Below are 26,053 nucleotides of genomic sequence, written 5' to 3'. Positions count from 1 at the left end.
TCAAGCCCTCGCCAAAAAAGATACACAACCCCTAAATGTATACACAAGATAACACGAATCTATACATAAGATAAATTATTTTTTCCTGGAAAAATAGGTATGGTAGGGATGGGGTGCAAAGAAATAAGGAAATGTATGTGGAGCGGGAAGTGAAGGTCCCTTCATATTAATTTTTTGAAGAGTAGTACCGAAACTTTCTGCAGTACCGATTGAGACGATTGTCTAATGATCGCCTATTTAGCACATACTTCAATTTTCGTAAAACACTTACCTGTTTCGACACATTTTTAAAAATATTTTCAGCATGGCGACTCCATTTGCAGCTTTCATTTGATATGACTTCCAGGTGCTTATGATTTTCTACAAATGTAACATCGACATTATTAAACTTAATCTCAACTACATGATCATTCTCAAAATTGGAAACAAGTAACGCCTCTGTCTTAATACGATAAAACGTAACGAACCACTTATCTGCCGAAAGTCTAACTTTATCTAGATCATTATTGATCGATGTTTCAATGGTTTCAGGAGAGATATCTGAGCGAAGTAAGGAGGTGTCATCTGCACATAATTAACATAAACTTACAAGGTTATCAGCAATATAATGGGTATAAATAAAAGAGGAACTAATACCGAGCCTTGAGGGACACCGCCATTAGTAGATTTAACTGTCTATTACAAATGTAATTATCTAACCAATCAAAGAAGTTATCCGAAATACTATAGTTTGCCAGTTTTCAGTCCCTTGTGTCACACACGATCGAACGCATTTGATATATACCGTGAACATTTTGCTGTAAAAGGTCAAGAAAGTGCAAACATTGTAGTTTATTTCGTTTCCTAAATGTTGTAATTGATCTACTTTAATGTCTTACTTCCACTACTATGGCCTGTCAGCCTTTCAGCGGACGGTTTATCTGAAAGGTACACCTTTGTCTCAGCAGCGATCGCCTCGATATGAGTAGCCCAAATCTGTGACATCACATCAGTCCAACGCTGTCAAAACAGCCTTACGGCAATATATTGAACTAACCACCATGTGTGCGTCTTTTTAACTACTTACGTGATATTTTCCGTTCGTAACCTACGAGTGTAAACATGTAAACATTGAACTACTTTATATTATCCAACTGGTCTCTAGAAAAAGTGATCGGCCCATTGTTTATACAACACCAACCGATCAAAATTAAGTCAAAGTCACAAAATTAACAACAAATACGACAGTACCACAATATGCTTGTGTCGAGCAGCAACGCAAGTATTTTAAACTCCGGTTTCTAAATTTAGAAACAATGATAATTGGTTTGTACATGGACGTATAATACGGAGGGATCAAAATACTGCCTATATCTCTGTGGCGAAGAAATTTGAGCTAACCAGCCCTGCTGTTTTCATGTACATTTTTTTCACCAAAAGTACATAACTAATCTTTTTTGCAAATAAGCAGTGGTAAAGTTGATTGTACTAAACTTTTGTGACAAATGATTTGTGTGAACTTTTGATATTTGTGTAAAAATAAAACACCATGTTTAAGCTATATTTACAACTGAAATGCCATACCTTTAATTGATACCACTTTTTGTCCACGCTTAGTATTTTTTCCGATTGACCTATTTCACTTTTGTAATGCATTACGATTATTCATTGGCGTAACTTTTGTTACGAAAAGGAAACTTCCTTTTAATTGTCCTACAAAAATGGTTCTGGTTATGCTGGCCAGTGCTAAGTCTACTCGGACTACGACATCGAGACACAGGTAGATAAGCTTTTCATAACATCTGCATGACTCAGTGAAGAAACACAAAAGCTTACGTCAGAGATTGAGCCTAGTCTCTCATTCCCTTGTGGTGGTGATGTGTTATTTATCACACTGTTTTGGACATCATGAAAGCAGCCATGTTTTGACAGTGGATATAGCCAGTTCCTGAGTTACCTGTGTTGTTCTCCCACCTTGTTTACCTGTATTCTCACGTATTAACTGGACCATACTCTCAAATAGAGTGTATTCACATCAACTGTAAATTTAGCACATTTCTTTGATTTTAAACTGGGTTTTCACATATTACATACCGTTTTCATCAGCTAGATCTATAGTAAATAGCAAGGTGAAATTGACAACGATGTTAGAAAATACTGTAGAAAGTGATGTTTAGTGATTACTTTTGGAGAAAAATCCCTTAAATTTCCCTTTGTTAATACCGCTACTTTGTTATACAATATGTTCATATACATATTTATTGATTTTAATACGTATATATCTAAAAAGTGTTATACATATTCTCTCTCATTATTGAGTAAAGCCTATTGCGTCATAACTTAAAAATGTTATTTTATGCATTATATGCTTATCACAGTATAATTCATTAATTTGGTATCCTATAAAATAATTACAGGTTTTAAATTAAGTGATTTTGATGTATTCTAATTAAATAGTAGTTGGAATCTGGTAAACATTTTTATATCAAAATGCCCAAATAAGGAAGAATGGCTATTAAAATGTACTATAATTTACAGAGTATGTAATGGTTAATGGTTAAATGCAATAACGACAACTCTTTTGTCTCCCAGTGTTTGGTACACATACAAACGTACGTGGTCATAAACTTTTCATTTTATCGATTTATCGCTTTATCATAACCTAAATGGTATGAGCAACAGTAGATTTCCCTTTGGTCAGGTTGACCGACAGACATCAGTTACACGGTGACCGTTACACGGTGACCGTGTGTATTATGTGTGGTGGTGTGTGTGTATGTATGTGTGTATAAGCGTTAGGCACGAGCCCAACAACTACAGTAAAGATGCATACTGCTGCAGCACAGACTACTCGACTCAGAGTGCATAATATTGAGGATGTGTAATGTTTACAATCCGTCTCAACTCAGGCCTTTGCTTCAGCCATGATATGATCGGCTGACCATCATGAAGTCGGTTGTTACTGACCACGAAGGTAGGTTCACGTTGATAGATTAGCATGCTCATTTCGGATGATGGAGTGAGGGTGTGTCTTACTTTCCTGCTAAAAGCAAGGGGGAGGGGAAGGAGGAGGGGAATGTAGTAAATGTGACATTGGAAGTCACGACAGCTTTAAAATGGCGTTGTACAGATGGGGTTGACGGGCGTGGTGTTAGGTGGTCACGTTCAGGACATCACTACAGCTTTGAAGGGGAGGGATAAGACGGTCGATATATTACAACAACTATCAATAAGGCTTGGCGGTCTTTGAGTGGATAAGAAAATGTCATTTCCCTTTCGGTCACACGAGAATGTGCCTGTCCTTGAGCTGTGCTGTTGTTTATATACACGGATTAGGAATCAACCGAATAAAGAATGTACCATGTTCTGTTATACCAGGGACATATATAACACATATATATGTCTCTGGTTATACAAAACTGAAGGTTACGTTGTAATGATGATATTGCAAAGGACCGATCTACAAATTTTAATATGTTTGGCAAATATTTTGCATATGAGATTCCAATTAGTGACAGTACATTGCACATGCACAAATGAAGTCTTCCGTTTCGTACTCGGAACGAGGCCGTAACTATGAATACGATCGCCATACGTAATCTAGGATGATTTTAATAAAAAAAATTTTGTGGTTTACTAAATATTTTTATACAAAGAAATTTCCATACTTGCATGCATTCTGTCTCTTCTTCACTTTGGCTGGAGGCTAAGTTTGCACTGGGTAGGGTTCAGAGGTCAAATGACGTGATATGCAGCTATGGAGGGGTTTCTCGCTGTTGGTGAACGATTTTTTTTACTGTATATAACGGTATTTCAGAAAAATATTAATATATCGTTCTGTAGATAAAAATTCCATGTTATATGTCTCTGATAATGAAATTTAACATTTCTCCGTTACAAATATTTATATATATATATATTTAATTTTCAACAAAACGTTTATTTTGACAACTTCAAAGGGAAATAAAAGCAATATTATGTATAAATCTTTAAATGTATGCCTCTGACTACCAAGTATAGTAACTTTCCAACACATTTATATAACTTTTATAAACTTGAATTAGAAATTAGTTGTGTCATTTCTTAGGAGAAAATGGCACATAACTTTTCACGAAAATATTTATTATGATTATAACAAAGACATCCATTCTTGACTTTCGGGAATTTTAAGGAGGTTGGACGAGAAAATATTTTTAGAACCGATTAAATACAAGTCACAGATAATTGCTTTGTTGTTTGTTTGCTTTGTTTTTCAATTGTTTCTCAGTCAATATCAATGTTTCTATAACTAATTTGTACAGTCAGTACCGTGTCAATAACTAGTGGACGAAATGATCCTTTGGTAATGGCCGTCATGACAGCTGTTGTACTGTGCAAGGTTATACAGAACATCTTCTCATTCGAAATTTGTACCATATCCCACTTTAATGAAGATATAGTGAAGTGTACACATACATATGTGCAGAGATACTGAGTGACTGAAGTCAAGATATTCTAAATTGACAATTCATTATATACCATAGCTATTTACATCCCCTACCATGAACATATAATATAGCCATCATCTGTGCACAGTCCATATTTCAGACGTTTGTCTACGCCAACGCAAGATGGCCCATCATCAGTAAGTTTTTCCCCCGTGTCCTAGATATAGGAACTAATTGCTATACGCCCCAGGCAGTTCACTTTCACACCTCGGCGATTGGGCCTTTTGCTTATCTTCGCTCCCCATTTGCCTATCAGAAATGACATGATGATGAATGTTCAATCGTAAATTTACTAGCAAGGGGTATTACATATGGTTATTTCCAAATTTCATTATTGCTACATTGTTTCAATTGCTTAAATAAACCACGAATTCATTGAAAATGAATTCAAGATTTGCTCTGTACTATGTATTTATTTGTATTGAATAGAAGCATTGCCAAAGTAGAGACATTTTTACTGCTGTAGTTAATTAATGTCTAATTATTGTTCTCATCTTCCTTGGTGTAATGGGTTACTTTAAGATATAGTTAGCGGTAGATGTTGTTGATCCCTTTCAATCCGAATTTTTAATCAAGTGTTTTCAGTTGTTATTCTTCAAATTGTAATTGCTTCAGTAATAACTAATTGTTCTGTTCAAATGTATTTTTTAAATTCTAGATCTTCCCGTAGTTTTATTTGTTTTAACCAAATCCAGGAGTGTCTTTTTATCTATGACACTGACCAAATCAGATGATTTCTTCGTATATTGACTGTAGTAATGTGTGAAATCACATAGGACATCGAGTCAGACGATGAGACATTTGCCCAGAAAAAGATGGCTATAGTTCACACCTGTCGAAGGTAAACTATAGGGGCTCTCAGTTGGGGTTTTACTGGCATGTCCTGCTAAATAACTGACCATATGCACTCATATAATAAAGTGTTTGTTTTCATTTAACAGATATTATTGAAGTGAATTGTAAAACTCTTATTTTTATACTCATGTATATATATATCATTGAAGGTGGCTATTTTTTGTTTGTGACTTTTAACATGGATATTTATGCTATTACGAGTTCAAACTCGAAATAAGTCTGACGTGTTAAGTACCGTACAATTACGGACTAGTAGATCTGTAATCTCCATTTATGCTACACAACAAACCTATATAACAATGGCTGTACGAGTCTCCGATTAAAACGATACCTACTAAGTTGGATAAAATCACTCATCCATGACTTAGTGACGAATCGGTAGGCGCGTACGTAACCAATGATATCACGTAGAAATAGCTGTACATGAATTCGAGTTGGAATAGTCAGGTGTGCGTTGTCAACTCTGTGTATATATTGGTAAAGCATATGAGAGATGTATAATATATACATATATTATACGTGCCTGAGCATAGTCAGCCTAGGGTCCTGGATATAAGCAGTTGCTTATCCATCTATATCTAAGCCGAATAAAAAATCCAGATTCTTAGTATTACAAAATGATGCTTTTGATTCACGAAATGTAAGTCAGGTGTTAGGATGTAATGCCATCCAGTAGGGTATTCTTGTACGTGAAAGTGTTAAAATTATCAAAGAAAAAGCTGTGAACATTAACGTGTATTTTGCAAGGAAAACCGATGGAAATCGCATTAGTAGCACAAAGCTTGAATAACTTTGAAGGTTGCCGGCTGATGAGAAAAGAACAATGAATGAATACGAGAATAGGGATTGGTTTAAAGCCGACGTGCAGACTTATTCTATGTTCTACGTCATATGTTGGTATAAGTTCACGAGGTGTGGAAATTTTAGCTAATTTTTAGCATTTTGTAGCTAAAACAAGAAAATACTATTATGTCATAATGCAAACCCAAATTAAAAAGAAAGTAGGGCAAAATATGAACAAAAGAGATATTTAGTCGGAGATTTATAAAAAAAGTACAAGGATAATAAGACCAAGTGTTCCGGTAGAGTAAACGTCTTCTACTTCACAGACAATACCCACCCTTTAAATCTTGGCCAATCCAAGTAAGTAATGTCACGTTCTCAAATGAGAACAAGACATTCAATAATGGAACTAAGAGACAAACTAAAGACAAATAAAACAAGTCCAGCTTCATATCGCACAAAGAAATAGGATACATCTTAATGAAACCAATATGACGACCGTTACATTTCCCCATTATTTTCATCAACCTGAATCATTTGAAACCCCGTGTTACCAGTTTGTCCATCAGTTGACAACTTCTTGCACGAAAATTGTGATAACGGGATTGGGTCCTTGAATATCAAATCAAACATGTAAACACCATGAGTTGATGATGCACGGTTGTAGCTATCCATAAAACGGAAAATTCACGGAAAGGGAATTTGAATAATCAGGCTTATCATATCGCTTGATGGAAAACTGGTGTATCTTTGATTTCCAATTCTGGTGGGTGTACACGATGGACCTGGTCAATAAATTTCTCGTTATTTAAAGACGAGGCGATCAGTATATATGAAAGTGAAAATTAAGCGACTTTGCAAGGTCTTGTGATATGCGTTCTTTGACAAATTCAGTCTCGTATGAAAACAAAAGCAAGTTAGCCAACAGAGGGGCATAATTAGTTCCCACAGTATGCCAATAGCCTGTAGGGAGATCTAACCACCAAACTCGACGAAAATGTCAACCAGAAACTCGAGCATTTTTATGAATTCGTCCTCCGAACAACATATTCAACATATATATGATCAATATATTTGGACGTATTTTTCAAGAAATACGATTCAGTATAGGTCACAGCCATATATTTGTACCGCCGTTCACCTTTCTTGAGAAAGAAAGCCCTCGCAACTAGAGAACTAAGGTGTTCTTTCAGTTTAGAATGGGTTATGTTGGTGTATAGAGTGAAAAAGTCTAATGTTCTTATCGAAGAAATGTTTTCAGAAAAGGGCGTTGACGATTAGCCAAAAGCTCTTTGCAGTTCTGTGAAATCTATGCAGGATAATATCAATATACATGTATATGAAAAAAAAAAAAATCATGAAAACAATTATGAAATGAAAATAGGCATGAACGAATTCGAGCATCCCATAATCTGTAGTTGTCTTCAATTAACTTTATCTGGCATACATACCGGTCAAATAAGACTCGTAATATAGATAAAGTGCCATCTGAATAATTCTATAAGATAAAGAAAGGACTGTGTATTAATATACCAGCGAAGGGATGCCTTCGCATTCCCTGTCTATTCTAGAGAGATAAAACGACGGAAGCGATTTATCAAAAAAAAAAAAAAAACGAATCTGAAGCTGAACAGAAAATGTGTAATAATTTTGTCGAGTATTTGATCTACTCTATGATTTTCTGTCTGTTATTATGATGACATATGTACGAAAATTCTCATTGCAATTAATACATATGACATTGTACAGGCAAATATCATTTCTTTTGATGTGAAGATGAAACGTCTATATTTAACATAACAGGAACATTTATGAATTACGTCCTGTCCTATTTTGTCAATAAATTATTTCATTTCTAGATATTTGAATTAAATTTTTTTTTTCAACTAATAGCTTCAATTCGTTTATTTATTATCATTCGGCCCTGAGAGATCAAAACGATGCAATACTAAAGGTAAAAAGCTCAGTTACACCGAAACAGCTGCGGCAAAACACCATTAAGCTGAAGCCAATATAGCAATCATTGTTGTGACGCAGTAGTCTGTGAATGCCGAACTTGGTTATTCGTTAAATTAAAGGCATTAATGTAGAAATGAAAAAGAATTCAAATGAACTGAACATGCCGATCAATATATGGTTTGAAACACATGCTATCAAAAGTGTTGAAAAATAAAATAATGTTCCTCCAATTAGGATAGATACACGTATGGGAAATGTTTGTAATCTATCTGTCTGTTTTGCGGTTTAAAGTCATCAAAACTTTAGACATTTGGAATGAAATTTGTTAAGATATCACCTTTTCAAATATTGTGGTTAAACTCCATAATTGCTCCAATACCTATTGCTTTCAAGAACCTAAAAAGCGTCGTCAAACGTTCCAGAACGTCACTGTTATAGCGTTCTCGGTCCCCATCAGCTGTCAAGCTTATCGCTCTACCGTATGACAAAGTGAAACGAAGGGCAGTAACTCTGGGAGATTAGAATGCGTGTATAGGAGACATTTACGATCTGTTTGTATGAATGAATTATACGTTTGGTGGGTTCTTGTAAACTTTATTTTATTTCATTTTTTCTCTTTACAATGTACATAGTTGCATCAAATAACAATTGAAATTGGATTTGGAAACAAGTTTGACAACTTATATTAATCCATCTCCAGTTAGAAGAGACGCATGCGGAATTGAGGACGTAGGCTGTTATTATAAGATACTATGTGAGAAAGAATAAATCAATATGCTATCTTATAGATAAAGAACAAAAAGAAAATAAAAAGGGGGGGGGGGGGGGGGTTGCTCAGTTATACCTCAAGTACAGAATTTACTATGAAAACACAGTAAAGACCGACCCAGACATGAATGTATTGGAGAAAAGAGACATCATTCAAATCTTTTGGAGTTAAGGATATAATCCTGAGTACATGAAAAAATTAATGCATTTTCGTCATATGACAGCTCGTCATCACCGAATAGTAACAGTTTAGTAGTTATTGGACGATTTATTGTAGAAAAGGAACGTAAACGAAATCGAGAGAAAAGACGGCAATGTAACAGATAATGATCATTAGTCTCCTCGTTTTCCATACATGAACATAAAGGACTATCAATAAGATTTCTACGGTATAAGTAAAATTTTAAAGAGCTACATTCCATTCTTAATCTAGAATGGTGAATCTGACCCATCCTGCTTCCGATATAGTAGAACAGTGGAACTTTATGTGAATAATCAAAGAGGTGATTTTTCTGTTTGAAAATCGATGGGTCATTTTTTATTTGGTCTGGCAAAGAGTTCCAGAGTACAATAACAGAAGGAAGAAATGATTTACTATATAAATTAGTACGACAGGAAATTGGGCGAAAGTTCCTGCCAACTCGGGAATTATGGTCGTGAATATGATTGTTTCGTTGTGGAAGAATATTCTGTAAGTATTGCGGAGCGAGACGGTGCACCATTTTATGAAAACAAATAATTTTGTGATATTTACGTCTTTGTTCGAATGAAAGAGAAACACATAGTTTGAAGACTTTTGCGATCTAAAGTAAACTTAAATTTCCGCAAGATGTTAGTTTTGGAAGATAACTTGGATTTTATGTAATTAAAGTGTTCGTTCCAACCTCCATTCCCTGACAGATACAGACCAAGATGTGGGTTATCGTTCCGTGAACTGACAGGGTCATTTTTCAGGTTGAATGTCTTACTGGTGACTTTTTCATTAAACAACATACGGGAGTCCCCTCACATGCTACCCACAGCAATACGTGTAAAGTGTTTTAGTGTATTCGATTAATCAGCTTCCTGAGAAACACCAACTGCCATGTGTTGGATGTGTCGGTCCACTCACCTGAAATCTTCACCTGGGGCTAAGTAGGCTAGCGTTCTACCGGACTGACCTAAAATGTCTGGCTGGTCGGCATATATAGATATCGCTCCTCTGTAAGTAGGAACAGACTGGACAGCATCAATGTAGAAGAACACGCGCAGCAAACAAAATCAGACCTGCACTTGACATAGGCAATACAAAATTACACTTAAACTACACGTACTCTTCATTTTGGATTATCTGTAATATCGGTCCACTGCATGTTAATGGTATGAAATTCGTTTTCTTCTTATAGCATCACTCCTTGCAATATATATTACTTAAGGAAGAGGTCAGAAAAGAAGAAGGAAAATGTTGCCATTGGTAACCTGTCGCACGCACCTGTTTCCGTGTGACGGAATTCAAACGATTCTCTATCCAGTGAGGCGATCGCCACAGAAAGTCTAAATGTAATCATGATTGCATGACTTTTCTGACCTCAGCATTGAAATGGCGGGAAAACAAGTTTATCATAGCTAAAAAGAATTCTTTGGTACGACGAACTCTTTTTGCAAACGTTGTCATTTAAACTCTTCGAATTTTTGTATTTTATCATACCCAAATATTGCTTTTCCATCACCAGATATGGTAATATTCAGTTTTTGTTGAATGTAAGTATATATCACTCATACTCATCTACACGTACTTTTCATCGATGCGTTCTCACAAAGGCTTGAAAAAGATCAAATCTAGTTTGTCGGACGTAACTTTAAAGCATCTGCAATATAGCGCATTTGTTCACAGTGTTGTTTTTGGAGCCACCGGTCATAATACCGTCTGATAGCAGGGAGTCTTTTTATATGGCTGCTTAATATTATGGTTTTGTACTCATTGTATTTGTAATATCTGTTTTAGTTTTCGTTTATCGCTCTTAATTAAAAAAAAAAAAAAATATGTATGAAGTTCTTCATCATTGTTTTTGTATGTGTCACCAACATAATTGTCGATGCGTTCCCTTCCCAGTATCTCAAAATTGAGCATATTGTTGAACCAACCAGTACTGAGCAGACTTGTTCGTGTCTATTCTTAATTGTTTACATTTATACAGCGACTGTGGATGTCGCAATCGATCGGGGTTGGTATGTAATGAGGGATAAAGTGTATTGTAATTATCTTGTCCCGTCTCATTTAACAAAGCCTGTGTTTCTGCACGAACATAGATATCAGTCCGTGATTTCTACGTCAGATATTTCCTTCAAATATTTTCCTACATTGAAATCAAGCATATTAAAGGCCAAATTGTCGTCTGTCACCTCTTCGACCAATTCTTGTATCGCTGCTGTAACAATAGTTCATCACTAAATGTACGTTAGCTAATGGTTTGAAGGTGTCGAGAATTTTCCCGTTTACTGTTTTTTCCAACAGTAACATAATCGCCTTTTATGAAATGTCTGGTTGTCGCCATCGCAGCTAAGCTGTTCGTTTAGGTTTGTCGTGTGTATATGTGTAGAAAGCAATGATTCAATCGCTTCGGTGTATTTAATCACTTAAATGTAGTTGGTGCTTCTGACGTAATATCGTGTGCGAGTTGCTTTTTCCTACCAAAAATAAAAAAACCGGAAAGTGTTTGTGTCACACCTATATGACATGTCACGCATGACAGCGTCATGGCTTACTGCCTACTGCCAATTCTTCGCTTTAGTTTGAATATTCACAATACCATGACAGACATGCGCAGTGTCATGTTTTGTCACGCACGTGTAACAGTTTTGGCGATAAAAAATGAAACAAACAAAGTCAAGTTAATTTGTTTTTGCCGCCTGTTTACTAACCTGAATACCAGTGAGAAAGAGGGTTGTAATAATTCTAATGATACCTATTAACACAAAAGTTATTTTCAGTCAAGTGGATGTGATCATTTGTGACTGATGAAAAACAATCGATTCCAATACGTACAAAACATTATAGAAACGCTTCTCTTGGACGTTCACAGGAAAGGCAACATACAGGAGTTTTTCCAATCGTCATACAGGTTTGTCGGAACTTAAACTCATTAGATTTATCAAAATATTTCGCTCATCTTAACGCTTAATTCTTCGTTATTTGTTATTCTGTGCAGATCCTTTTCATAATTTAACATATTTGTGTAATACGTCGCACTATCTTGTAAATGACCTATTAGTACTGTACTAGAGCAAACAGCAGATATAAATAGGCATTTAAGAATTCAGTCTATAATGATAATGTACATTATGATGCAATTATAAGCGGACATGTATGTTTTTTATGTTTGAATTTTCACAGTAATTGAATCATCACTTATATATTTACCACAAATATCAATAAGAAAACTAGTCGCACAGTAGCGATAACAGAATAACAATACAGGCTTTCATATCTTACTGGCTGGGGTTTAAGTTGGAGTAGATAGTTAAAACGATAATTCAGAATAGAAATGGTGTTTAATTGGATTTTATTGTAAAGGAGACAATGTCACAGTTTAATTAAAGTATAGTATTGTTTAAAAGATATTTATAAAAAAAATCACATAACTAAATATACAGATAGTTGAATACTGAAGATCCGTTCACATGGCGAGATTTTAACATTTACAACATTTTTGCATACATGCAATTTCTCCAGTCACGACTGATTTTGCTATCATTTTTTTTTTGTGAAAGCAAACAATTATACAAAGGCTGCAATAATCCAACAAAAATATTATTTGACAGCTGAAGTAAAAAGTATATATATTCACTGAAGATCTGTCTCTTGATAACTCAGACGGGAATATTTGACAACTTACAATGTCGTCCCGAATCTTTCACATATTCCATTTACCCTTTGTCATGTCGTCTACATGAAAGCCATCGTCCTCTTCAACAACGCCCCTTTCCCCTCTCCCCCACTTATCCCTATAACTTTTCTTACGGATCTCAGAACAACTGAGTTGGCAATAACTGAACATGCGAATACTTTTACACTTTTAAGACCCGCACTCGGATAATAAGAAATTGATATCACATCTGCATAGATTTTAGAATTTATTTCAGATTTACTACGGATGCTCATATAATATTTAGCAATTATATTTTTGCATACGTGAGTAAATATTACATATATGCAAATATTCTCATGTGCATGTTTGGTAATATAAACGGGACCTAATTATATCAGAATATTACATTGCATCAGGGGCGCAAAAATGTCTAATTTGAGTGTAAATATTCCTTCTTAGGGTGTGAACAGATATAAAATGATCATTCCTTCAGGCATTTGGAATATCTATTGTTGTATGCTGCTAAATGAGTTAAACAAGTGGGAGTGTGAAACATCATTTTACTATCAATGTCACAGTGTGTTAGTTAATATGACTAGTTGATTGGTATGAACAAATGAATGAAATAATACGTGTTGCTTGTAGATGGATTGCCTTCAAGACGTCGTATTATTCACGGTACATTTCACCCATATCATGCTTACATCTTTTAAATGTAGTACATATAATTAAAACGAACTTTCTGTCAAGTCCCTATTTTGCATTCATTGTTATTGTCTAAGTAATAGTCTTACAGATTACCAGAGTCATCGCCGAGCAGATACTTAAATATATACCAATTTATATTCATGAATGACACGCGGGTGCTTTTTTTGGAGTCGGAAATGGATAAAAAAGTATTTACCTGTTTGAAAACACATATCTATATAAATCCTACAGTAAGCTTTGTTGCTGTGTCAAATTATGAACAGACATTAAAAATAAAAAAAAATTCAAAAAATCAATCTTTTTGGATGACACTATTCAATGGATTCAGTGGATTGTTTTTTATCCACAAATAAGATAAGGAAAACGGAATATTGCTCACTGTATCGACTTTTAGGTTTAATATCTCCTGCCTGTGTAACATTGTATATGAGAAATACGATAAGATATTGCACCTGCTAAACTACATTTAGATGTCGTATATATCGTCATTTATCGCATTTTAAGTACAGAATATTAGATTACATACTTAGTTTTCTCGCAGTATGTGCAGCGCTAATTCATGTACTGTCGTAAATTTTAAAAGAAATATGCGTTAAGTATGTGTACATTAAGGTAGGGCATAACGTAAACAGGTAGACAATGACACCACGTTTAACGTACTAAAAAGTCACTTGGGAGTATTTCACATGAAATAACAAATCAGTGCAGTTAGGGCATAAACACAGTATGGGTGGTATTTAAATTTGAAAGCATTGATAAACAGTGTGTTCCAGATTTGAACCATCCAACCGCACTGATTCGTGTCAAGTCTGAAAAACCACCCTTTACAGTTTTCCGTGTATGTAGTATAAACAAATTTCTGTCCATTAAAACGAATGTTCAAGGTTTGCTTCAGGTTGGTTTAGCGCTGTTTTCAATTCGAGATTTCTTTCCTTTTCTCCTTTTCTTCTGGTACGATATGTAATAAATTTCTTGTGAATGATAAGAAATTAGAATGAACAATGGCAGGTGTTTTTGTTTACTGTTAAAATATGTAGAATTGTTTAATTTACTGCTATTATAACAATTAGATGACCGTCAAGCCCATGGGGCCTTTTGTTATTATTTAGAAAGAATTGCCCAGTACTCCATGGCATTTTGTTTATTTTAATCACCATTAAAAATTTACAAACGTGTGTAAAATTTTACAATGCATATTTAAATTTCCAAATAACCCAACCATATATATTGCCTTGGGAGGGTTATCATTTCAGTTCTGAATTTTGAAGTATGTGGAATACTATTATAAAATATTACTAAACAAATACTCTTGCCACTTTGTAAAATGTTAATCACAGTGCCGTTGAAGTCATATTTTACAACTTTTTATTTTTACTACATTTTATTTTGTCAGCTTCAGCCAGATTACTTTTATTTTAATTTTTCGCAAGAAACATGTACGTAGAAATCACGTCTGATCTGAATACAACTCGACGAATTAGATAGATTGATCACATGGGGACATTGTACAAGAAATTTGCCGAAAAATATGTCATTTAAATTCCAAACCATCCCGACTGAATATTCCAGTCTCCATATTTATGTTTGCTATCATTACTGGGATCAGAGAATATTCTTTTCAGGTGTATTTTTAAAAACATGTTTACATATCAAACACTTTCTTTTTAATGCAGGAACAGTTTTGGAAAAATAACGTCCTAGTTCCGACATTGTTAAAATGTCGTCTTCTAGACACGTGCAAACTATAACCTAATTACCTGACAGCTGCTGCTACGTCTGACATTCTAGTGAGAAAGATTAAATGCTATATTTCATAATTCAATGATTTTATATATATATATATGTGGTGTAATAAAATATTGACGCTCCATTAAAACAGAATAGGTAAATAAAACACACTGTAGACACATAAAAATTAACAAATACATTGAAAATATTTATAGTCAGAGAAATCGAATATATTATGTAGATGAAAAAAGGTAGAAAATATTCGAAACTATTTCACAGATGCAATTGTAGATAAAACAAATGAAATGAAATATTTGGTAAGTAAACACACTGGTTTTCTGTCAGTTGTGTTTATCGACCGGTAATCTTAGAAGACCAAGAACACACTTCGGTGTAACAAAGTCATAAAGAAAGGAGTCCGCCACATTTCAGGAAGTTGAGTGAGAAGGGTTCAGAGATCAGCTTTTTCATTTTTAAATTCTTTTTACTGTTTTCCCGGAGTTCAACATTTATTTTTATAGATATCAAATCCACATTTGTAGATTGATAAAGTAAAGTAGCTATATCGCAACCATGGTGCAGACAGATAAAATATAGTAGATATACCATAAATATTTTGTAGACAGATAAAATATAGTAGATATACCATACATATTTTGTAGACAGATAAAATATAGTAGATAAACTATAACTATTTTGTAGACAGATAAAGTAGAGTAGATATACCATAACTATTTTGTAGACAGATAAAATATAGTAGATAAACCATAACTATTTTGTAGACAGATAAAATATAGTAGATAAACCATAAATATTTTGTAGACAGATAAAATAGAGTAGATATACCATAACTATTTTGTAGACAGATGAAATATAGTGGATATACAAAAAATATTTTGTATACAGATAAAATATAGTAGATAAACCATAAATATTTTGTAGACAGATAAAATATAGTAGATAAACCATAACTATTTTGTAGACAGATAAAATATAGTAGATAAACCATAACTATTTTGTAGACAGATAAAATATAGTAGATAAACCATAACTATTTTGTACCGCAGATAAATTAGAAATATTTGGTGGATGCATTGGAAATAATAGATACATCAAACGTATTTTGTACAAGATCAGGAAAACATTTTTCATTTATTTTTTTAAGTAAACCATGTTTTCTTGTCACTTATATGGCGACCAGTAGTCTCAGTATAATAAGAACATGTATCGGTGTATAAAAAATCATAAAGATTAGGAACCTGCCTTAGGTATTCAGTATGAGTACAATGCAGTCGTTTTCTTTACCATGATTTCTCGAGCGATACCCGAGGTCGGGCAACCTCGATAGTGTTTTGCTGAAAAAAAGCTATAACCTGTACTTTACTGAAGTATAAAATTCTCAGTAATTTATTTCAACATAAAACTTCCATTACTTTTTTGCTTCTTTCTCGTTATCTACACTTAAATGTGTTGATATGTGAACGGAAATTTTTTTTTTTTACAAAATGTTATTCATAAGAAACATAATATTGCAGCTCACGTACTTTAGGTATGATTTTTCGATGCTATCGCATTAGTTTGTACATACTGTCAATATGACATTTCAATGAGTGCACGTTTTAGCCCGCAAATCGAAACATGAAATCCCCGCGAGTTTACACTAACATTACATTTCGTCATCTTTGTTCATCATTGTCATGATAATTCCCTTTCAAAATCAGCCAATATTATTACCACCAGCTTTTGTATTTTTTCAATGTTTTTCATCTCCACACGGTTTTACATTGAAACTGATATAAAATCGCAGTAATCAAGTTAAGATGGCGATTGGAATTAACTCGAAGACTGTTTACAACCCCTTAGTTTCTTCATCACTCCGGTTATTTCTATAAATTTGTATTGTTATGGGTTTTGTTGTATTTTCATCTAATATACTTGTAACATAATCATCATATGTATAAATGCTGTAGTTTCGATACAAACGCTGTAAGACAGCGACTTCGTTAAGTTCAGGTTCCCTAGAACTCTCTTTAATTTAAACGTGTGTACATTAAATTTGCTCTTAGTAAGGTACCTGTCTCTATTTTTGTAAGAGAAATAACATTTTGTTGATAGATAGATAGATAGATAGATGGATGAAGAAATAGTCATACAAAATATGACAGATAGATTAAAATAGCAGATAAATAGAAAACATGTGAAAAAAATAAATAAATGGATAATATTTTGTAAATAGAAAAAAAAATAACAGATAAATCGATCATATTTAATAAATTTATACATAATAGCAGATAAATCGAAAATATTTAGTACATAGATACATTATAACAGATAAATAAAAAATATTCAGCAAACAGATACATAATAGCTTAAAATCGAAAATATCTAGTAAATATATACATAACAGCATAAAAATAGAAAACGTATTTAGTAAATATATACATTATAGCAGAAAAATCGAAAATATTAAGTAAATGGATACATAACAGCAGGAAAATAGAAAAATATTTAGTAAATATATACATTATAGCAGAAAAATCGAATATATTTAGTAAATATATACATTATAGCAGAAAAATCGAATATATTTAGTAAATATATACATTATAGCAGATAAATCGATTATATTTAGTAAATAGATACATAATAGGAGATACTGAATATAAAACAGTATTTTGTAAAAAGATATACCGTGTTTCATGTCACTTTTGTTTGGCGATCGGTAATCACTTGACTGAGAACATACTACGGTGTATAATAGTCATTTAGAAAGGAACATTTGATGTATTCAGGGCGAGAAGTGTTAAGTCAGCCCGATTAACACGAATACTCGTGCGATACCCGAGGTCGCACAATTTCAATAGTGTTATGGATCTCAAAAACCATGAAAAAAGTTATAACCTGCACTTTACTGAAATATAAAATTCTCAGTAATTTATATCAACATAAAACTCCCATTACTTTTTTGCTTCTTTCTTGTTATCTACATTTAAATTTGTTGATATGTGAACGGAAAAATTTTCTACAAAATGTTATTCATAAGAAACATAATATTGCAGCTCACGTACGTCAGGTATGTGTTTGCGATGCTATCACATTAATTTGTATACTTTCCATTTGACATTTCCCTGAGTGCATATTTTTGATTGTCGTGGTCTTTAAGTTCCGAACTCGCTCAGTTATGCTTGAGGTTTTGCGATAATGTCAAAAAGTCTTCCTAAAGGTTACGAAATTCATTTAAAATTGCATACTTTACCCAATAATACACCTCAGTGCGCTTGAGCATTTATAGAAATGGAACGGAAATTCGATGATTTTTCAGTTTTCAAAGTTACAACCTACAAAATCGATTTGACAAATTATTGCAACCCACAAATTTCGTCTGTTAGGGCGTCCGTCTGTAAACAATCCTTGTTAACGATGTATTCTTTGGACGTTTTAAATGGATCTTCTCAAATTTCATTTTGGATAGCACTTGGTCACTAGTTGTGCCCTTTTATTTTTGGGATAAGAAAAAAATGGCCGACAGGCGGCTATTTTTAATTTTTACAAAGAGAGTTATTAACGTCTCTTGAGAAATGCTTGATGAAACTTTTTTTTAAAATGTTGTTCCCCTAGCTACCTATTGGTGCCCTTTTTATTTCGAGACTAATCAGAAAGACAAAATGTCCTTCAGACTTACATCTTTGATTAGGCAATTATTATCACTATTTCTTATATAATTAAAAGCAAGAACAGAGGAAAACATAGAAAAGAAGTGAAAATATCTATATATTTAAGAAAACTAAAAAATCAATAATGAGCACTAAAAACCCTTTGGTAGTGTATTAGTTCGAAACCAGTCTTCATATCAACTAAACCACCAATTAGCTGTGTTGTGCGACTTTGATTTGAGGAAGGTTGATTAAAGCCCAACCTTCTGCGCTTCGTTTCGCATGATGTGATAATGTTTTGTCAACAACTTGATTGATATCAAAAATACATATTGCACACATGAGTCCATGCACATAGTACGTATTAACCGATGGATTATGTTATAAAATAAAACTGTAAGATCATGCAACTGTTCCGGAAGGGAGAACGTCTTCTGCTTCATTGACGGCAATCGTCATGTAAATCTTGATTATTTTGTTAGCAATTATTCGTTAATATATTTCAGGTGTGGACAGTGAAGTCATTACGGACCGGTTCATGACTGTGCTAGACGACAGAGAAACCATCCTGCTTTGTGACCCAATTGTCATAGTATATCACGTGATTTTGTGAATTATCATCAATTTTACTTAAACCCTGAATATTTCCAACGAACGTGTATCACATTACGGTAATCGATAGGACGACAATGGCACCCACAGTCCTGCTATTTCATCTATCACTTGTGTTGACTGTTTGTGAAGTCACTGTGTCGGCAGCACCATCAGATGATGATGACCCTGGCTTCGAGGATATATTTCAAACGAATAACAAAACTTATGAGAATTTCCCGATACAATTCCAGCACCCTTTACCAACATGGCTTCGTGGAATATTGGTAAGTTTACATTTATGTATCAATACATTTCCCAATCGCGACAAATAAAACAAACTATCTGTTGATTTTCAAGAACAAAATTACTGCACCGAAGAAAGCATGTTTGAATAGAAGGACTGTATGTTACGGTGCAGTGACATCGCTAATGAAACAACGGTAGATCAATTTGATATTCTACAAAACACAACAAGAAAATACCAACAAGTCCAAATCAAAATAAATTTAATAAAACCAGGGCAAGGTATGAGTATGAGAAAGTTTCACACTTAGACTTTTGAAAAAAGTACTAGGAGAATAAGACCAGGTGACAGGTGTTCCAGAAAACTGTCTTCTGCTTCATCACACCCGCCATGTAAAGTTTGGTCAATCCAAGTATGTAATGATACATTCTCAAATGAGAAAAAGTATACAGCTACAAACGGAACTAACAGGCAAACTATCGAGCTTCAAACACATACAGCTTCATATCGCACAAAGAAATAACATATTTTTCAATGTGATCGCTACGGTAAAGATTCCCGTAATTCCCATAAATAACGAGTTTTCCCGTCAGTTTAGTGGATAATGGAACATCGAATCATTTGCGATATGTAAACACCATAGGTTGGGGATGTAGATATATTGCTATCCAGAAATGGAAAATTCACAATAGGGAAATTGAAATCATCACGCTTACCAAACTAATACCATCATTTTCTAAGCTTTTCCCTTTTCATTGAATTTTATCGAATCGGTCACTTCTGATGAATTATTGGTACAATGTTATACAATACATATACATCCATATGGATGGATGAATGTACCGGTGTGTTTGGTTACATAAAATTGATACTGGTTGCTGTATATGGTATTTCTTTCACGCCGGTTAGCTACTTTTCAATAGCTTTCCAGCCATTAATTTATTGATAACGTCTGAAACATAACTGATGAGAAATATAATGTAAACCAACAAGGGGTTTGGATGACTGTTTAAACTACTACTCTGTCGTTAATTATTTACATTAATTGTGCATTTTATTTTCGGCGAGTACGTGAAGTGCCATCCCGGTCAAATTTCATAGTGTCAGTCAGTCAAAATGCCTTGACGGTTTATTACACACGTGGTATAAATGCTTCTTTATACAACAGTTGTTGTTGAAACAGTTGCCCCAACAGGTTGATGGTTCCCCCTGTTGTGGCAGATATTTCCTTTCTTAACTCTATCATATCCTGGTACTCTATCCGTGTGAAGTGATGCTATGAGTTGATTCGATGCATATTGTTTAAGACTGCGGTGTATATTCTGTTGTGATTTCACGCTTTTCCATTACGTATATGTGAAAGGAAGACATTAAAACACAGAGTGAAACGTTTGAGCTTTGAACATGTGTGCAGTGAAAATCTTATTTTTTTTAGCTTATCACGTCAAAAATGGTCAATATTTTACTTTCAGGTCAGGAATGGTCCAGGGCAATTAGAAATGGGTAGACGAAAATACCAGAGCTATTTTGACGGATACGCAAAACTTCACAGTTGGACTTTTCCTGGAAACGGATCTGCATTTTTTTCTGCAAAAATGATTAAGTCGAAATCCTACCTGACGTCCATCGAGAAGTGTGACATTGAACCATATATGACGTTAGGGGTGGTCAGTCCTTCTTACACATTTATGGAAAAAATGCAATGCATAAGGAATAATGTTGATGATATGAACGTTAACGTTTTTAACTACATTAACAGAACGGTGGCCATTAGTGACTTATGGTTTGCTTATGAATTTGATCTTCACACCTTAGATACCATAAGACCTTTGATTCCACCAATGCCTTCCTCGAAAAACTTTTATTCTGTAAAAGGGGCTACAATGTCCTCTGCTCATCCAGTTCCGGAGTACGGAACGTCATCAAGGATTGAGTTCATGACAATTCCTAGTTTTTACCCAGGTACCAAACACCGTATGGCCGTGGTTCGAATCACAACCTTAGACAGCACAGAAATGGTGGCTGAGTGGGAGACGGACCAGCTTCACTATATGCATTCGTTCTCTGTCACTCCTAACTACGTTATCCTGTTCGCGGCTCCGTACACTATCAGTATTATGAAAATGATGCAGACTTGCTCAGTAGAGGGTGGAATGGTTTGGGATGGAAACGCCAACACTACTATATATGTTGTAGAGATAAAGACAGGAAGGGTACATACATTACAGACAGAGACAGTCTTCGTTATTCATCACATCAACGCTTTCGAAACGCCAGATGGTAAAATTGTAATGGATCTTCCAACTCAAATAAATCCATTTGCTTTTGACTATTTTGACTTTTCATATCTTTTCAATAAAACAGCTCGAATGGATATTCTGTCGACACCAGTCCTCAAGCGATACACAATTGACCTTCGCACAAAGACTGTGTCAAAAACAGTCTTTGAAAATGGACCAAAAGCTCCATGCGCCGGCGCACTGGAAATGCCAGTTATCAACGAAAACTATCGTCATATAAAGTATTGTTACATCTACGGTCAAGTGATCAACTACAACGGGAAGGGTTTCAGTCACTTCGCTCTTGTCAAGAAGGATGTCTGCAACAATAAAGGAGACTTGATGTATGCCGTGCCCCACCACTACTTTACAGAACCCTGGTTCATCCCCACACCCGGGGGCAACTCGGAAGACGACGGTGTGCTGATGACATCAGCTTATGACGGCGATGCGAAGCAGAGCTATCTTGCCATAATTGACCCGAAAACGATGACATTGAGAAGTCGCGCCAATTTACCTACAACTGTTCCGTTCAATTTTCACGGACGTTTCTTCGACATCAATTGACAGTTCTCTCGTAATGAAACATATGAATAGAAATCTGTCCCCTTCTTGTCTTAGTGACATGTGTGGTTGATTGTAGGTTTTTGTAAACATATTGTTTCAGAGCAGAATTTGTACAAGTAAGTCGCAAAAAATTGTTTACTTTTTATGTACGCCGTTATAAAACTGTTAATATGTTATTTATACGGCAGCCTCTTTGATCTCTGCTTATGATGTGATAATCACGAATTCATTTCTTTGTTGCCATTTTGACCATACGTGGACTTTTTAACGGATGGAAATCACTTATTTTATTCCACTACCGATTGCCATATTGCTATGATTGCTTCTTCTGATGTCATTTTATACATAGATATATTTACATATATTGCTTTTACATTTTGTATGCGTCTGAATTGTCTAAAATCGTTTCAGCAATTGGTATTATATCTTGCCTTTGTACGGTGGCGTCCATGTAGATAAGATATATGGGATGGTGTTGATGGTAGTAGTTTTTTTTTCTGATTTGTAGATTTGTAGTGTTTTTATTGAGGAAGTATTTGGTAGAAGTGAAGAATCTTTTTGTTTTGACAATTCTTGTTTCTAAATATTGTCCGATATTTCGCAAATCAAAATATTGAGAACAATTCGTGGAGAAAGCAGCAGTCGTGATAGAATTTATTTGTCGATATAAATGGCTAGTTATTTAGTTAGTAAGTTATTAGTTAGTTAGCTAGTTAGTTATTAGTTTGTTTTGTTTTGGTATACTTTTGATAATTCTTAAGCTTTTATTGTGTGGTTATATAATGTAACAGTGCGTTTTTGTTAAATGTGAACGGAGATTTGCAAATAAAAGTATATAAATTTTCCTAGAGAGCTCCTTTTTATTATAGCAAGACGTAAATTTGCGTATTTTATTAATTCCGCCTGATAAAGAATCTGTTTTATCTGTGAGTAGAGACCAAGGGAAGAGTCTGTCGTGTCCTGATGTAGAAGAGTCAGTCGTGTCCTTGGGTAAAGACATGAGTAAAAGGCTGATGTAGAAGAGTCACTCCTGTCCTTGGGTAAAGACCGGGGTAACAGGCTGATGTAGAAGAGTCAGTCGTGTCCTTGGGTAAGGACCGAGGTAACAGGCTGATGTAGAAGAGTCTGACGTGTCCTTGGGTAAAGTCCGGAGTAACAGGCTGATGTAGAAGAGTCTGACGTGTCCTTGGGTAAAGACCGCAGTAACAGACTGATGTAGAAGAGTCTGACGTATCCTTGGGTTAAGACCGTAGTAACAGACTGATGTAGAAGGGTCTGACATATCCTTAGATAAGGACCGGAGTAACAGGCTGATGTAGAAGAGTCTGACGTGTCCTTGGGTAAAGGCCGAGGTAACCGATTGATGTAGAAGAGTCTGACGTGTCCTTGGGTAAAGTCCGGAGTAAAAGACTGATGTAGAAGGGTCTGACATATCCTTAGACTGATGATGTAGAAGAGTCTGACGTGTCCTTGGGTAAAGGCCGAGGTAACCGACTGATGTAGAAGGGTCTGACGTGTCCTTGGGTAAAGTCCGGAGTAAAAGACTGATGTAGAAGGGTCTGACATATCCTTAGATAAGGACCGGAGTAAAAGACTGATGTAGAAGAGTCTGACGTGTCCTTGGGTAAAGGCCGAGGTAACCGACTGATGTAGAAGGGTCTGACGTGTCCTTGGGTAAAGTCCGGAGTAACAGACTGATGTAGAAGGGTCTGACGTGTCCTTGGGTAAGGACCGGAGTAACAGACTGATGTAGAAGAGTCTGACGTGTCCTTGGGTAAAGACCGAGGTAACAGACTGATGTAGAAGAGTCTGACGTGTCCTTGGGTAAGGACCGGAGTAACAGACTGATGTAGAAGAGTCTGACGTGTCCTTGGGTAAGGACCTTTTTTTTTTTTTGCTATTCGATTGAATTTTTTTAAATTCCAAAGTCATAACCTAAAAAAGATTATTAATAAACAGGCTTGCTATATTGATTGATTGAAAGCATCCAATAAAACTCTATCAGTAATTGTAAACATGCTCAGAGAAAGGATGAAGTGCTTGAGAGCAGCATTGAGGAAGTAGAGCAGTACGGGAGATGTCGTTTCCTTGGATTCATTATCGTGATTATGACTGGTAATGAAACCATCAACACCAAATATTCGCCATATTTATATCTATATCGGTGGACATTTGGGAAGATAATATTTTATTGTCCCACGTCATGCATCCTATATATATATATGGAAAGCCTTTGATCGTGTTTGCACAAGGGATTAGCGGTGAAACCTAGCAAGTTATGGTAGAAGTGGGAAACTCTTAAATTGACTGGTCAATTATATAAGTGAAACAGCAAAATTTGATGTGGGATAATAAATCTGTTGAAACTGTTAATGCCGGTGTTCCTACAGGTCACTGTATTATGCCCTTTATTACCTATCCTATATATCCGTTAATCTCCGGAGCCTCTCAAAACTATTTATAGATTAAATGTCTGTGTCCTATTCTGATCCTTCTCCTTTCTTATTCAAACTCATTAATAATGATTTAGAAAGATTCAAGACAGGACGAGAAGATGATTAGTAAAATTCAGTCACTACTTATTCATAACTCTGAAAAAGACTATTTCATAAATATCGAGACAAAAATTGTAAATGGGCAAAATCTTATTGGAAATATTTGTAAAAAGGTTAAAAATCAATGTCATGCGCAAGCAGAAATACTTGTTAAATCGACAGACATTATATAGAACATATAAATCTTATTCTATTGTCCATTGAAACTGGACAAAGCATATCATATTCAGCCTTGCAAATTTCCGTTTGAAACGTAAGATATATATATGTTCCTTTCTACAATCTAATTTGTGACAGAAAACATCTTGCACGACAAGCTAAAAAACGGGTGTAGAACTCTAAATCAAGATTTCATTCATGATAATAAGTTTAATTACGAAATTGGCCTGTGTGGCACCCCGTTGGAGATGCTTGTTTTTTTTTTTTTTTTTTTTTGTCTGTAACAATTATGCTGGTCAGCGTATCACTTGTGTCGGGAGCTTTATGATTTCGTCCCGTTGGACCTGCACCTTCTGCTATTTGGAAATCATGAATTGTTTAAACAAGATAATGAAGTTATTTGCCAATCCACCTAAAAGTACATTTTGTATATTAAAGACACAGATTTTGATTCTTCTCTACTATATCACATATCATCCCTCCTGAGTTCCACATATTTTCCTTTCTTCTATCATAAGACAGATTGATGGAATGAATTTTAAGTAATGCATACATTACATTGATTATAGTCTTTCCTGGACCAGCAAGGACATGGAGAAAAACAACACTGACATGTGATATGATTTGATGAGTTAGAATGTTAAGCACTGTGATTAGTGTTCACATTTAACAATGGTGTCTGCCGCCTGAGTCGGATTAAACTATATGTAATTCATATGTGCTTTGCTTTCTTCTCCCCTCCCCTATGTTTACTTACCAGTCACGGTATATATTTGTGTATTTGTACTATATATATATATGCCGTAATATATATATAAGTCTCTGTCAATATTGATTTATATTGTTACATATTTGTAGCGACGCGTGGGTCACTTCGTGTCGTTTTT

The 26,053-nt window shown here is 34.8% G+C and overlaps 1 protein-coding gene across 2 annotated transcripts in view; it reads left to right on the top strand.

The window, feature by feature from the left end:
* Nucleotides 1-23,296, top strand: part of LOC132546468 (beta,beta-carotene 15,15'-dioxygenase-like) — a 70,663-nt gene extending 47,367 nt beyond the window's left edge. Inside the window, exons 1-3 of one of the 2 annotated variants that reach the window (XM_060210184.1) lie at nucleotides 2,804-2,953; nucleotides 19,275-19,646; nucleotides 21,079-23,296. In XM_060210184.1, the coding sequence (XP_060066167.1) occupies nucleotides 19,458-19,646; nucleotides 21,079-22,452 (1,563 nt within the window). In that variant the 5' untranslated portion in view covers nucleotides 2,804-2,953; nucleotides 19,275-19,457 and the 3' untranslated portion in view covers nucleotides 22,453-23,296. Of the gene's footprint in view, nucleotides 1-2,803; nucleotides 2,954-19,274; nucleotides 19,647-21,078 lie in introns of those variants that run through there. The other variant, XM_060210185.1, reaches the window with a different exon arrangement.
* Nucleotides 23,297-26,053: the final 2,757 nt, after the last annotated feature.

The sequence above is a fragment of the Ylistrum balloti genome, unplaced genomic scaffold (assembly GCF_031769215.1).
Source record: "Ylistrum balloti isolate Yb309-2 unplaced genomic scaffold, AGI_CSIRO_Ybal_v1 Utg369892, whole genome shotgun sequence".
In the NCBI taxonomy this organism is placed as follows: Eukaryota; Metazoa; Mollusca; class Bivalvia; order Pectinida; family Pectinidae; genus Ylistrum; species Ylistrum balloti.
This window is presented reverse-complemented; position numbering and strand designations above follow the sequence as displayed.